This window comes from Tenrec ecaudatus, chromosome 18 (assembly GCF_050624435.1).
Source record: "Tenrec ecaudatus isolate mTenEca1 chromosome 18, mTenEca1.hap1, whole genome shotgun sequence".
Lineage (NCBI taxonomy): Eukaryota > Metazoa > Chordata > Mammalia > Afrosoricida > Tenrecidae > Tenrec > Tenrec ecaudatus.
Genome location: NC_134547.1, coordinates 18,687,529 through 18,699,957, shown reverse-complemented (window position 1 = coordinate 18,699,957; position 12,429 = coordinate 18,687,529). Strand labels below are relative to the sequence as shown.

Sequence of the window (12,429 nt, the reverse complement as noted above, 5' to 3'; positions counted from 1 at the left end):
CCCTCCCTGCCTCCCTTGATACATTCTGGATTATTATTTCCATAGCTTACATCGTCCTCTGTCGCCCCTCACCCACTTTCCTGTGACACCGCTCCCTGGAAGGGGGTTCTAGATTGCCCATAGTGACCGTAGGAGACAGGGTAGGCTGTCCCTGTGAGTTCCGAGACAGCAGCTCTTCACACTAACGGTTATCAGCCGAAAGAATCATCCCCACGCCACCAGGGCTCACAACGAAGTCCTAAATTTCTCCCCAGTAATGTCAGGCGGACACCTAGGACTGACTCTCATTGGTGCATCTTGGCTCACAGGCCCACCTCTGAGCCAATCAAGGTAGACGGGGATTTGGACTGTTCTAATTGGCCAGGCCCAAGCCCACGGGTCACCCCTGAAGCCTCCTGGTGGGGTTTGCTATCACATAACTGCCTAGAACAGAGATAGAGCCCTAGGGCTCCTCACCTCCCCCACCCCCACCCCACAAGAAAAAAACAAACAAACAAACAGAAGTGGCGAAGTCAGGTAAGCATTGCACTGCTAACTGCAAGGACAGAAGTTCAAACCCAGCAGTCAATCAATGGAAGGCTGTCAGCTTCTGTCAAGATTTACAGTGTCCGATAAGGTGGTTCTGAGTCCTAACAGACTCTGGGCAGTAGGTTTGGCTCCAGTGACTGAAACTAAGGACTACAGGGACAAAGACAAGCAAAAGGAACAAACAAAAAACTCCAAGCACCTGTGGAAGAAAGAGAGGGGTGCCACTCCAAGGGTCTGGGCCCAGCGAGACCAACTGCGCCCCTAAAATCTCAGCTTTGAACTCGAAGCAAGCAGAGGACTTTTAGAACAATAGCGGCCAAATTGCTTAGCAGAGGGGTCTTTGGTCTGAGCAGCCCTTTCTCCAAAGTTCAGAGTAAAATACATAAAAGAAGAAGAGGCAGGAGACATGGCTAACCCCAAGGTCAGTGGTTCGAACTCACCAGTCTCTCTGAGGGAGAAACAGCTGGCAATCTACTCCTGTACGAAATGTACAGCCATGGAAATGGTCAGGGGCCAGTTCTGCGCTGTCCCACCGGGTGGCTGTGAGCCCCATCAACTGGGGCCATGTACCAAGTTCCATTTTCAGGGCGCATGTCTCTGATGTAGTTCCACCCCCACAATAACCCGAGGGGAGAGAGATGATCCTGTTTCATCAAATAAAATGCATCAATAAACCCACCTTGGGAGACTAGAACTTGGAAGGATGTTGGGGGTGGGGGCAGGGCCCCCCCGTTCTTGAAAGAGCCTGGAGTTTTGCTTCCACTTTGTCTTCTATCTGGATGGAAGCGCTCTCGGCCAGCCAGCATTTCGCAGTCAAAGGATCCAGGTCAAACATGCCTCATCCTTCAGATGGGGGTGCTCAGCCACCTGTGGGACCAGAAGGCCGGGGCCCAGGAGCCCAGTTAGATGTATTTGGTTCCTGCCTGAGAGTCGACTGGTGATGGAGGAGTTCTGACAGCACCAGAAGAAGCACTTGGGTATTCACCGAGAGGTCGGTGGTTTAAACCCACCAGCTCCTATTCTGCGGAAGAAAGGACCTGGAGTTCGTTCCCAGGGAGAGGAACATGGAGGAAACTGCAGAACAACTCTGCCTTGTCCCAAGGGATTGCTCAGTGTTGGCAACCACTCAACAGCACTCCCACCCCACCCACCCACCCATACACACACACACCCTGCTACACACCCAGGTACACGTAGTTGAGCCTCACTGGGTAGCAGACACAGCTAAGTGTTCTACTGGGTTTGTCTCCTAACAGACCCGCTAGCCAGGCATCAGCGGCAAGCTTCTCAGCCTCAGCTTTCCCGCCTGTAGAATGAGCATGGTAATGACTCCGGGTTCCGGGAATGAAACTGAGACGTAAACGAACGGCTTCCTTATATCAAGCCCATCCTTACCCAGCAAGGTAGCCAACCTGAGGGTGGGGGAGGGGAAATCCATAAAACATGTGACTGCTATCGAGTCCATTCCAAGTCCATTTCAGCTCAGAGCGACCGCGTCCACCATCAGGGCCCCCAGCAAGGTGGCGGGCTTTCCACAGGTACGGGCTGTCATGGGTCAAATCTGTCTTGGAAAAAGTACAGCCAGCATGCTCCTTGGAGACAAGGACGGTGAGATTGTCTCACGTGGTCAGGAGAGATTATTCCCTGGAGGGGGACATCATGCTCCGTAGAGTAGAGGGGCAGTGAGAGACAGGAAGGCCCTGGACCAGATGGATCGACGCAGCGGCATAAGACCAGTTGTGAAGACGGTGCCGGGCCGGTGGTATTTCTTTCTGTTGTGTGAGGCAGAACCCACTGTGTCAGGCTGTGGACTTTAGAGAAACAAATCCACCGAAATGCATATGTATTAGGGAGCGTTTTCTATAAAGGTTAAGTGCACATCAAGAAAACATCCCAACCCAGTGCTGCTCAAGCCCACACGTCCAACATTAACCCATGTGTCCAACACCAATCCACAAAGTCTCCCTCCATCTTACAAAACACACGCAATGGTGCCGACTGCAGGAGGAAAACTAAATCAGTGAGCCTGTAAGCATCTCAGCGCTGGCAGGGGTCTCCACACGGCTGCTCCAGCACCCAGGGCTGCATCGGGGTAGATCCATGTGGCTTCTCCTCAGGGATGTCTTGCAGGAAGTGAGCCTTGCCAGCTGAAGCAGGGAACTGGCTAAGGCAGCTGCACCCTGATCCGACCATCACAAAGCAAGAGACCCGAGAACTCGAAAGACGAGGCTCACCGAGCCATTTATCCCTCCGCCCTTCAGTGGACCCCACATGTGTTTATCGGCCAGGTTGGCACCACAATCTACCTCAGACACCTAAAAACAATCACATTATCGATCCACAGGCAGTGTGGGAACAGAATGAAGGCAGGCTACATGGTTTAAAAATCAAGAAGGGTGTGCGTTGGGGTTGCATCCTTATTCAGTCTGTATGCTGAGCAACTAATCAGAACGCAACATCACGTTTAGCATTAACAGCCCTGCTTGCTGAAAGTGAGGCGGACGTGCAGCCCTTGCCGATGAAGATCAAGGAGCGCAGCCGTCAGTATGGATGACAACTCAGTGCAAAGCAAACGAAAACCCTTACCACCAGCCCATCCTGCTAAAGACAAAAGGTTGACGTGGCCAAAGAATTCGTCTTGCTGGGGTCCACATTCAATGCTCATGGAAGCAGCGGCCAAGAAATCAAAAGACACCTTGCATTGGTAACTCTGCTGCACAAGACCTCTCTAAAGTAGTGAACAGCAAGACAATTACGCTGAGGCCCGAGGTCCACGTGACCTGAGACATGGTATTGTCAACTGCCTCATAGGCAGGTGAGAGTTAGATCTTAAACAAGGAAGACTGAAGAGGAATCGGTGCGTTTGACTGACAGCGCCGGTGAAGACGATTGAAAGCAGCGGGGACGACCACAAGAACACACTTGCTTGGGAAGCAAGTACAGCCAGCATGCTCCTTGGAGACCAGGATGGTGAAACGTTGTCCTCTGGACCTGTGGTCAGGAGAGATCAGACACCATGCTTGATAAAGTAGAGGGACAGTGGGCAAGAGGAAGATCTTTGAGAAGATGGATTGATCTGGTGGCTGCAACCCGGGGTTCACACATCGCCCCCACGGTGAAAGTGACGCAGACCGGGCAGTGTGGTGTTCTCTGGTGCGCAGGGTCACGATGAGTCAGAACCACTCGGCAGCACCAAACAAGAACATTCTTCTCGTCCCTCTTTGCGACGGAAGGAAGAAACGGAGCCCCTACCAGAACCAGCTCTCAAACTCACTGCCATCACGCGGACTCGACTCAGAACTACCGCTTGGGATTTTTGAGAGTTCCAGTATTTACAGGAGCAGACAGCTAGCGGGTGGGTTTGAACCACTGACCTTGCAGCTCAGTGAGTAGCCCATTACACCCCCAAGGCCCCTCCACAGACGCCCACCGAGGCCGAGTGAGTCCTGCAACGCCGTGGGCGTCTTCTGGGGGGATACCAGCAACTTCAGGACATTGGTGGAAACGTGGCATTAGAAGGCAACGGCATTTTTCCCGGGAACTTGCTGAAGCCCCCCTCTCTGGAGCTAGGGAGCGGCCACGCGGGTATGTGGAAATGTGCCGAGCTGCGCACATAAGGCACGGCAAGTCTGTAGGACTTGTCCCTGGGTGTCCATCCTCCTGAGAGTGCAACTGTCACAGAGTTGGCATTTGAACCAAATCAAACTCAGGAGCCCTCGTGGTGTGGTGTGTTAAGTTCACCACCAGCAGCTCAGTGCCCAGACTGACTTGGCCCCTCCAGGGGAGAGAGTTGGGTCATTTCACTCTCAGGAACACACCCAGGGGGCAGTTGTGCTCTGTGCTCTAGGGGGGACCCACCCACCCTATGGTTCAGAATGGACTGCTCGGCCAGAGTTGAGAAGGCAAAGCCATCGAGTTGATGCCGACGCATAGGGACCCTGGGGGGACACCGTGGAGCGGCCGAGACTGTGAATCTTTACAGGAACAGAAACAGAACCCAGCTGGTGGGCTCAAACGGCTGACCTTGTGGTTAGCAGGACTCAGTATACCCATCCCCTCTAGGTCCTCTGGGCTCCCTAGCTGCTCCACTGTCAGGCTGTCCACACGCTGTTCACACAAGATTTGTGTTCTTTGTTCAAATCCCATCACTCCTGACTCTAGTTCTCGGACACCTTCCCTGTCCCACTTGCAGGGTGACTAGACCAGACGTGCCCTGGTGCCTGGCCCACGGCCTAAGGATGCTCGTTCTGATTTCGGGGTGCGTGCCCATCGCGGGGGGTTCGCGGGATCTTCCTAGGCCTCCGAGCCACGCTCGCATCCCTTCCCCCGCCAGGGCCTGCGGCGGGAGATCCAGGCGCACGGGCCGCGCCTGGAGGAGGTGCTGGAGCGCGCCAGCGCGCTGGCGGCTCTGCGCAGCCCGGAGGCCGAGGCGGTGCGCAGCGGTCTGGAGCAGCTGCGGGGCGCCTGGGCCGGCCTGCGGGAGGCGGCCGAGCGGCGGCAGCAGGCGCTGGACGCCGCCTTCCAGGTGGAGCAATACTACTTCGACATGGCCGAGGTGGAGGCGTGGCTGGGCGAGCAGGAGCTGCTCCTGATGAGCGAGGACAAGGGCAAGGTGCGGCGCCCGCCGGCACTGGGGGGGGGGGGGGGCGCACCTTGGCGGGTGGGGGCGGGGAGCTCCCTCACCACGGGCTCCTGTGTCCCCAGGACGAACAGAGCACCCTGCAGCTGCTCAAGAAGCACCTGCAGCTGGAGCAGGGCGTGGAGAACTACGAGGAAAGCATCGCGCAGCTGTCGCGCCAGTGCCGGGCGCTGCTGGAGATGGGACATCCGGACAGGTGGGCGGGGCCGGCGGGGCGGGGCCAGACGGACTGGACGGGAGGGCGGCAGGGACGTCGGGCAGGTGGGCTCAGGGGTGTGCGTGCTTCGTTGCAGGGGTGGGGACCGATGTCTCAGACTGAGGAGGGGCCCAAGTACACGGAAGGGTTTATTTCCTCCAGGCTGACGGAGGACAGAGAAGCCTGGACCCCCGGGATGAGGTTGGGGGGCTGGGGCAGCCTCGCCTGTGGTCCAGAGCAGGCGGGCCATGGGAGAGCTTTTGGAGACTTGGACTAACAATGAGATGTCAGAGAGGCACAGAGCGGACTTGGGTCCGGGAGCTAGGAGATGAGGCTCAGGAAGAGGGAAGGGGGGAGGAGAACCGGGACCCCCCAGGCTCTGGATATGGAATGGGGAGGGCTGTGGAATGAGGGCCTCACGCATTGAGCTCACAGCAACCGGTGTGAGCCTGGGAAAGCAGGGGCCATCCTGAAGGAATCCATAGGGCACCACCCCACCTGGGAGGTCCCGAGGGTCTCCATCTGAGTCCCCGTCCCCCCCCCCCCCAGCGAGCAGATCAGCCGGCGGCAGTCTCAGGTGGACCGCCTGTACGTGGCGCTCAAGGAGCTGGGCGAGGAGCGGCGCGTGGGGCTGGAGCAGCAGTACTGGCTGTACCAGCTCAGCCGCCAGGTGGACGAGCTGGAGCACTGGATCGCCGAGAAGGAGGTGGTGGCGGGCTCCCCAGAGCTCGGCCAGGACTTTGAGCACGTCACGGTGAGCATTGGGCGCAAGAAGAAAGTCAGTGGCCACAGGATGGGTGACTCAAGCCCTCCCGGCCTCAGTTTCCCCGTTCATGATACCAGGATAACAACTGCACTCACCTCGTGGCTCTAGTGCCGTGAGAAGTGATTTTCAATACTGCCGTTCCAGGCACAGGGAACCCTGGTGGCCTAGTAGTTTACAAGTGGGGCTGCTAACTGCAGGGTGAGCGGATCAAGATCACCAGTCACTCTTCATTACAGTAAAAAAAACCCACTTTCTCCACAATCCAGTCAAGAACACCCTATGGGGCCATTCTCTGTAACACACCGGGTCGCTCTGAGTGGGCATCAGTTCTGCACCACAGATTTGGGTCGACTTTGAAAAAGTGTTTTTCAGGCCGGTTTTCAGCACATACAGTGTGGGTGGTGCTAGCTGGTAGGAAACACCACTGCTGTGCTTGGGCCCACTGTTGCAGCCGCTGTGTCAGTCCATCTCGCTGACCCCCAACCCATCATGAGGTCCTTCTCCAGTGAGCAGTCCTTCCTACCATTCCTGTTATCACGCTGCTAGGATTCCTACAGTGCTCCGTACTATTGGGGTTATTTATATGATTGGGGGGATAGGTACAAGTTTGCCCCCACCCAGTGCTTTCAATATACTTAAAAGAGTGTACAATCACCACCAAAATCTAATTTAGAACATTTTCCCGTCCCGCACCCATGATTGTTAACTCCCCGTGACCGCACCCCCACAAGAGCCCAGTCATAACCCCAAGGAACTATCACTCTGCTTACTGTGTCCACTCATCCACCCCTCCTGGACTTCATACCAAGAAAATCATACCCCAGCCTCCCCCCACAACAATGACTACAAAATAAAACACGGATAAACATCAATCCATGATCAAGCAGAAGAGAGCAGAAACCCAGAACAAATTTAAGATGGGTGGAAGGAGAAACAACTGATACATTTTCAAACGTTAAGCTAAGGATACCTGCAGTCATCCATCATCCAATGCTCTCTGTCTGAAGGCAAGACTGTTCACATCTCTGGTCACTAGCCCACAGGAACCCAAGGGAGGTTTAGTCCCCGTAGGGATTCTGCAGATGGATTTTGGGCTTTCACTGTGAAACTCTGCAAACTGAGTGCTTACAATCTAAACTCCAACACAATTTCCTCCTCTGATCTTGGACCCTACCGTCCACAATCCTTGGATCACATGGGCCAGTCCTCTCCCTCTGTGTGGATCTCACTGATGCCTCACTGCCTGTTTTAAAACAAGTCTTTAAGACCTCAGATTCTATTCCTGCTGATAACCAGGCACCTTCCGATTTCATCACCACACCTTGCTATATAGCACACATTGATCACCTCATGGGGCAGGCATTGAGCAGGACCATGTTGTCAGAACTACCTGTGCCCAGATTAGGTCTCATGATGAAATGCAGGCTCAAAACCCATCCAAATGTCTAAAGTATGTGTGTGTATAGATATCTGGTCCACCTTCAAGACCGTATTATAAGCTGGTTGAAAAATAATTTAAATAACCTCTATGAGATGTTTGGCAATTCCAACAATAGTATCAATCTCTCCAATGGTCCAGAAGCAAACGTACTATTGAGAAAGTACTTCAAAAAAAGTACATACAGGAACGATTTTTAGACAAACACATATGGGATAGTCGTCACACAGGTTAAGAACTTAAACTGAATACTGCTTAATGAAGAATGCAACGAGGGTTAGACACAAGGCAAAGATTTCACTCATGGTCACTCACTAAGACACACTTATGTCTGCCGGATGAAGATGTGTCACAAAAGGCCAGGGAAGTATGAATTCGCAGGTATAGCCAAGCCTTCCATCGCTGATTATTGGGCGACCTCAAAAGCAAGAGATTTCAAGCAAAGTCTTAACTCTCCTGATAACCACTCTTACATGCCCCAAGATGATGGGTTGGGGGGTGTGTGTGGCACCATTGGCACCTCTGTCCCCTGTGTAACCCTGGTCTGGTAACAGGTGCTGCAGGAGAAATTCTCGGAGTTCGCCAGTGAGACAGGCACGGCCGGACGGGAACGGCTGGCAGCGGTGAACCAGATGGTGGACGAGCTGATTGAGTGTGGCCACACGGCAGCAGCCACCATGGCCGAGTGGAAGGACGGACTGAACGAGTCCTGGGCCGAGCTGCTGGAGCTCATGGGCACCAGGGCCCAGCTGCTGGCCGCCTCCCGAGAGCTGCACAAGTTCTTCAGCGACGCCCGGGAGCTTCAGGGACAGATCGAGGAGAAGCGGAGGCGACTGCCTCGTCTGACAGCCCCTCCGGAGCCCAGGCCCAGCGCCAGCTCCATGCAGCGGACCCTGCGCGCCTTTGAGCACGACCTTCAGCTCCTCGTGTCCCAGGTGGGGTGGGGCAGACCTGAAAGGCAGGTGGGATGGCCTGGACCCCATGGCCAGGGGCTGGGGACAGCTGAGGGGGCCCAAACCAGGCCGTGGAGCAGGGGGGGGGGATTCAGTTATGGTACAGATTAAAAGTCAAAACCAACCATGCAGCTTGAAGGCATTGGGATGATGGCAAAGAAAATGATTGTCTAGTGCTGAGAATCTAGGCAGTGGGCAACAGTACGAGCAGTGGGTCTGATAGAAATTAGGAGTGGGCAAAAACTTGAATGGTAGGTCTGGTGGAAATTAGGCAGTGGGCAAAAAGTCAAGCAGAAGGTCTGATCGAAATTAGCACAAACCAAAACCAAACTCACTGCTTTTGAGTCAATGGCGATATATAGGGACTCCTTAGGCCAGCTTAGATCTGACCCCGTGAGCTTCTGAGATGATACCTCTTTATGGGACCAGAAAGCCCACCTTTCTCCCATGGAAGGGCTGGTGACCCACTGACCCTGTGGATTGCACCTCAAGTCGCAAGCACCACACCACCAGGACGCCTTAGGACTTAGTGGACAAAAAGTGTGAGCAGTGGGTCGAAGAGAACTTAGGCAGTTAAACAAAAACTCGAGGTCTGAAAGAAATCGAGCAGTGGGCCAGCACTCAAGGGGCTGCCATGATAGGAACAGGGACTTTGAACTGGCTCATCTGGGTGGGAAGCCCTGAATAGAAATTAGGCAGCGTTTTGAATGGAGCTTGGAGGGCGGGTCTCCTGGCCACGAAGCGTGAGGCTCTTGGCCACCCAGGGGCAGCCTCTGAAAAGGGACTCAGGGGAAAAGGTGGCTGTGGGGCAGAGAGAACGAAGACGATGGTCACTGATAAAGGTAGCATGGTTTACCCGGAAGAAATGGTGGCTGTCGTGGAAATGGCCAGAGAGAAGAGAAACCAGGCAGCGGAAGGAATGAGTGGGTGGTGGAGGCCGGGTCTGCAGAGACCAATGGCAATGATGCCGTGCGTGGGTCTAACAGAACGAGCGTCCGCCGGAGACTGCAGGGAGATGGGGCTGCAGCTGTGCCAGAAGGGAAGGCGCCCTGGTGGCCTGGTGGGTTAAGCACTAGGCTATTAACAACAAGGTCAGCTGTTCAAAGCCACTCACTGCTCTGCGGGAGCAAAATGGGGCTCTCTGCTCCCATAAGGATGGACAGTCTTGGTTGCTCTGCATCAGAATTGACTTGCTGGCAGTCTTGGTTGCTCTGCATCAGAATTGACTTGCTGGCAGTGACTTTGAGTTGATAATACTTGGCAGTGAGAGGGGGGGTGGCTTCCAAAAGTTCACAGATGAAATGGAATCGGAAGATAATGGAGTTGTTCCACAAACTTTTTGAAGTACCCTCCTCTTCGAAGCTAGAAGCAGGCTCTTCCTCTGGATCACACAAGCTGATGATTAGAAACTGGGCTGAGAACTGACAGTGATGAAGTGGTGGGTCGGAGGGGAGGGCGTGTCAACTCTGAAAGAAAGCCAGCGATGGAACCAACCGTGGAACACGGGCCGCGGGTCTGCTAGACCGTGGAGGGATTGCCCCATAGGAACCAGACCAGCAAGGTACCCGTAATGGAGCAGCTCTTCTGAAGGACATTAGGTAGCAGGGAGGGAGGCTGAACCAAACTGGGGTAAGAAGGACGGAGGGACATGGGACAGCAGGTCTCACAGAGCTCAGATGAGAAGATTTAGGAAGGAAATGAGAAGCTGAGTAAAGGGAACTCGAGTGTAGGTGCCTCTGGAAAGGGGCGATAATAAGTCATAGGTGCAATAGAAATAAGGCCCCAATTCACGGAAGAAAGCAGGCTGGAGACTAAAAGAAACGCAGGAATCAGGCAGTAGACAAGTCTACGAAAAGCCAGCCGGCAGACATGGAAGAGAGCTGCTGCCTTTTCTAAGAAGTCATTTGAAAAGCGCTGGTAAAAAGAATGCAGAAGCATCCGAGAGCAATCAGGCTATCAGTTATGGGGTCTCCGCAGCCCAGGTTCCTTACCGCTTGTGGCTCTGGGGCTAACCAGCAAGTCGGGGTGGGGGACAGAGCCCGGGCCCCACGGAGGGCCCGTGGCGGACCCTGCATGCCCCTCAGGTCCGGCAGCTGCAGGAGGGGGCGGCCCAGCTGCGGACGGTGTACGCAGGCGAGCATGCCGACGCCATCGCCAGCCGGGAGCAGGAAGTGCTGCAGGGCTGGAAGGAGCTGCTGGCAGCCTGCGAGGACGCCCGCCTGCACGTCAGCTCCACGGCCGATGCCCTGCGCTTCCACAGCCAGGCCCGGGACCTGCTCTCCTGGATGGATGGCATCGCCAGCCAGATCGGGGCAGCGGACAAGCCCAGGTACTCCTCACCCCTGCTCGGGCTGCCTACCTGCCTCGGGGGGCAGCCTCTGCAAGCCCTGACTATAAGAAACTGGCAGCCAGTCCCAACCTGACCGCTCAGAGGGCAGTCATGCCAGTGGCCACTTGGTACATTTTTTAGGCTCTGTGTACCTCATTTTGCCCAGCACATGCCAGGCACTCTTTGAGATGGTTTGTGTGTATTAAAACCTCTTACTTGGGTCACCGGAGGCTCTCAGGAGGGAATATTCTCCGGCCCTCTGTCCTTCCTGGTTGCCTGAGTCCTGGTGGCTCAGTGGCTGAAGCACTCAGCCGCTAACGGGAAGGTCAGGGGCTGCAATCCACCAGCCCCTCTGCGGGAGAGAGATGAGGCAATCTCGCCCGATTCTGGAAAGGTCGCCGCCTCTGGGACTCTCTGGGCCATTCTCTTCTGTCCTGTCGGGTCACTCTGAGTCAGAATCAACTTGAGGACAAGCTTCCCCTGTCCACGGGCTGTCCCAGAGCTGGACGGGCTGGAGTCAGGATGGGGGTGGGGGGGTGAGGGGTGGGGAGGGCTGTATTAGGGTAGGCCAACACAGGTAGCAAACAGTTTTAACAATTCGGTGACTTCACCCTGTCGCGTGTGACTTCGTGTCTACACCGTGGCTCCCCGGCGGGGGTCCTGCAGGACGATGAGAATCAAGCATCCATCCTCCCATCACAGGCCCTGGGAATCCATGGCTGAGTCCACTGCACATAGTCACAACGAGAAAAGAGGGCAGGGAGGGTCACGTAGAAGGTTCTAGGCACCAAGCAGCGTCCGTAGACATTCGCCGGCCAGGTGGCTCTCACCTGTCTGCGCAGAAGGCTGGAGGTAGAGTCTGATGGGGAGGGCCCGACAGTGTTGGATGTATAGCATCATTGCTGCGACCTCAGGGCCTTGGCCGGCATCCGTTTACTCCACGAATAGGCACCACAGACTGAGTCCCTCTCAAGGGCCAGGTGGTGGCCAAGCCCTCGCCCTCATCAGCTGACCGTCCCGTCCTAGGGTGGAGGCAGGCAACGCCTAAGTGAGCCAACAAACACGTCTGTAACTCCAGACACAGATATGTGCTATGTAGGCATGGGGAAGCAAGGGGAGGGGAGGGCAGGGGGTGACCTAACTAAATGAGGTGTGGCATTGTGAGGGGAGACCTGAAGGAAGTGAGGGGTGCATCAGGGACATTTGGGGTGGGGGTGCTTTCCAGGTGGAGGGAACAGGAAGGGCAAAGCCCCCAAGGCGGGCTGTAGTCCGTATGTTTGGGGAATAGTGGGGAGAGGATGGAGCGGGTGAGATGGAGGAGAGAGTTAGGGGCAGGGGAAGCTAGGGAGAGGGTTGGGCCCTGAAACCACGTGCCCGTGCAGAGCAAGGGGTCCGCTTCTCTTGGAGTGAGACCCTTCAGAGTAAGGCAGTGTTGTGATCGGACAGACTGTGGGAAGCAACTACTCCAGATGCCTCCCAGGGACAGTGGAGGACAAGGGCGGACACAGGCAGCCCGCTGGGGATCGGGGGGTGGGGGGAGAGGGGGTCTGGACCAGGGTGATGACTGTCGAGAAGAAAAG

General features: G+C 55.5%; 1 protein-coding gene across 1 annotated transcript in view; it reads left to right on the top strand.

Moving 5' to 3' along the window:
• Window positions 1–12,429, top strand: part of SPTBN4 (spectrin beta, non-erythrocytic 4) — a 124,632-nt gene that overhangs the window by 102,313 nt on the left and 9,890 nt on the right. The window contains exons 23-27 of the mRNA XM_075536271.1: window positions 4,862–5,140; window positions 5,233–5,363; window positions 5,913–6,117; window positions 8,122–8,502; window positions 10,605–10,849. Of these exons, the coding sequence (XP_075392386.1) occupies window positions 4,862–5,140; window positions 5,233–5,363; window positions 5,913–6,117; window positions 8,122–8,502; window positions 10,605–10,849 (1,241 nt within the window). The remainder of the gene's footprint in view (window positions 1–4,861; window positions 5,141–5,232; window positions 5,364–5,912; window positions 6,118–8,121; window positions 8,503–10,604; window positions 10,850–12,429) is intronic.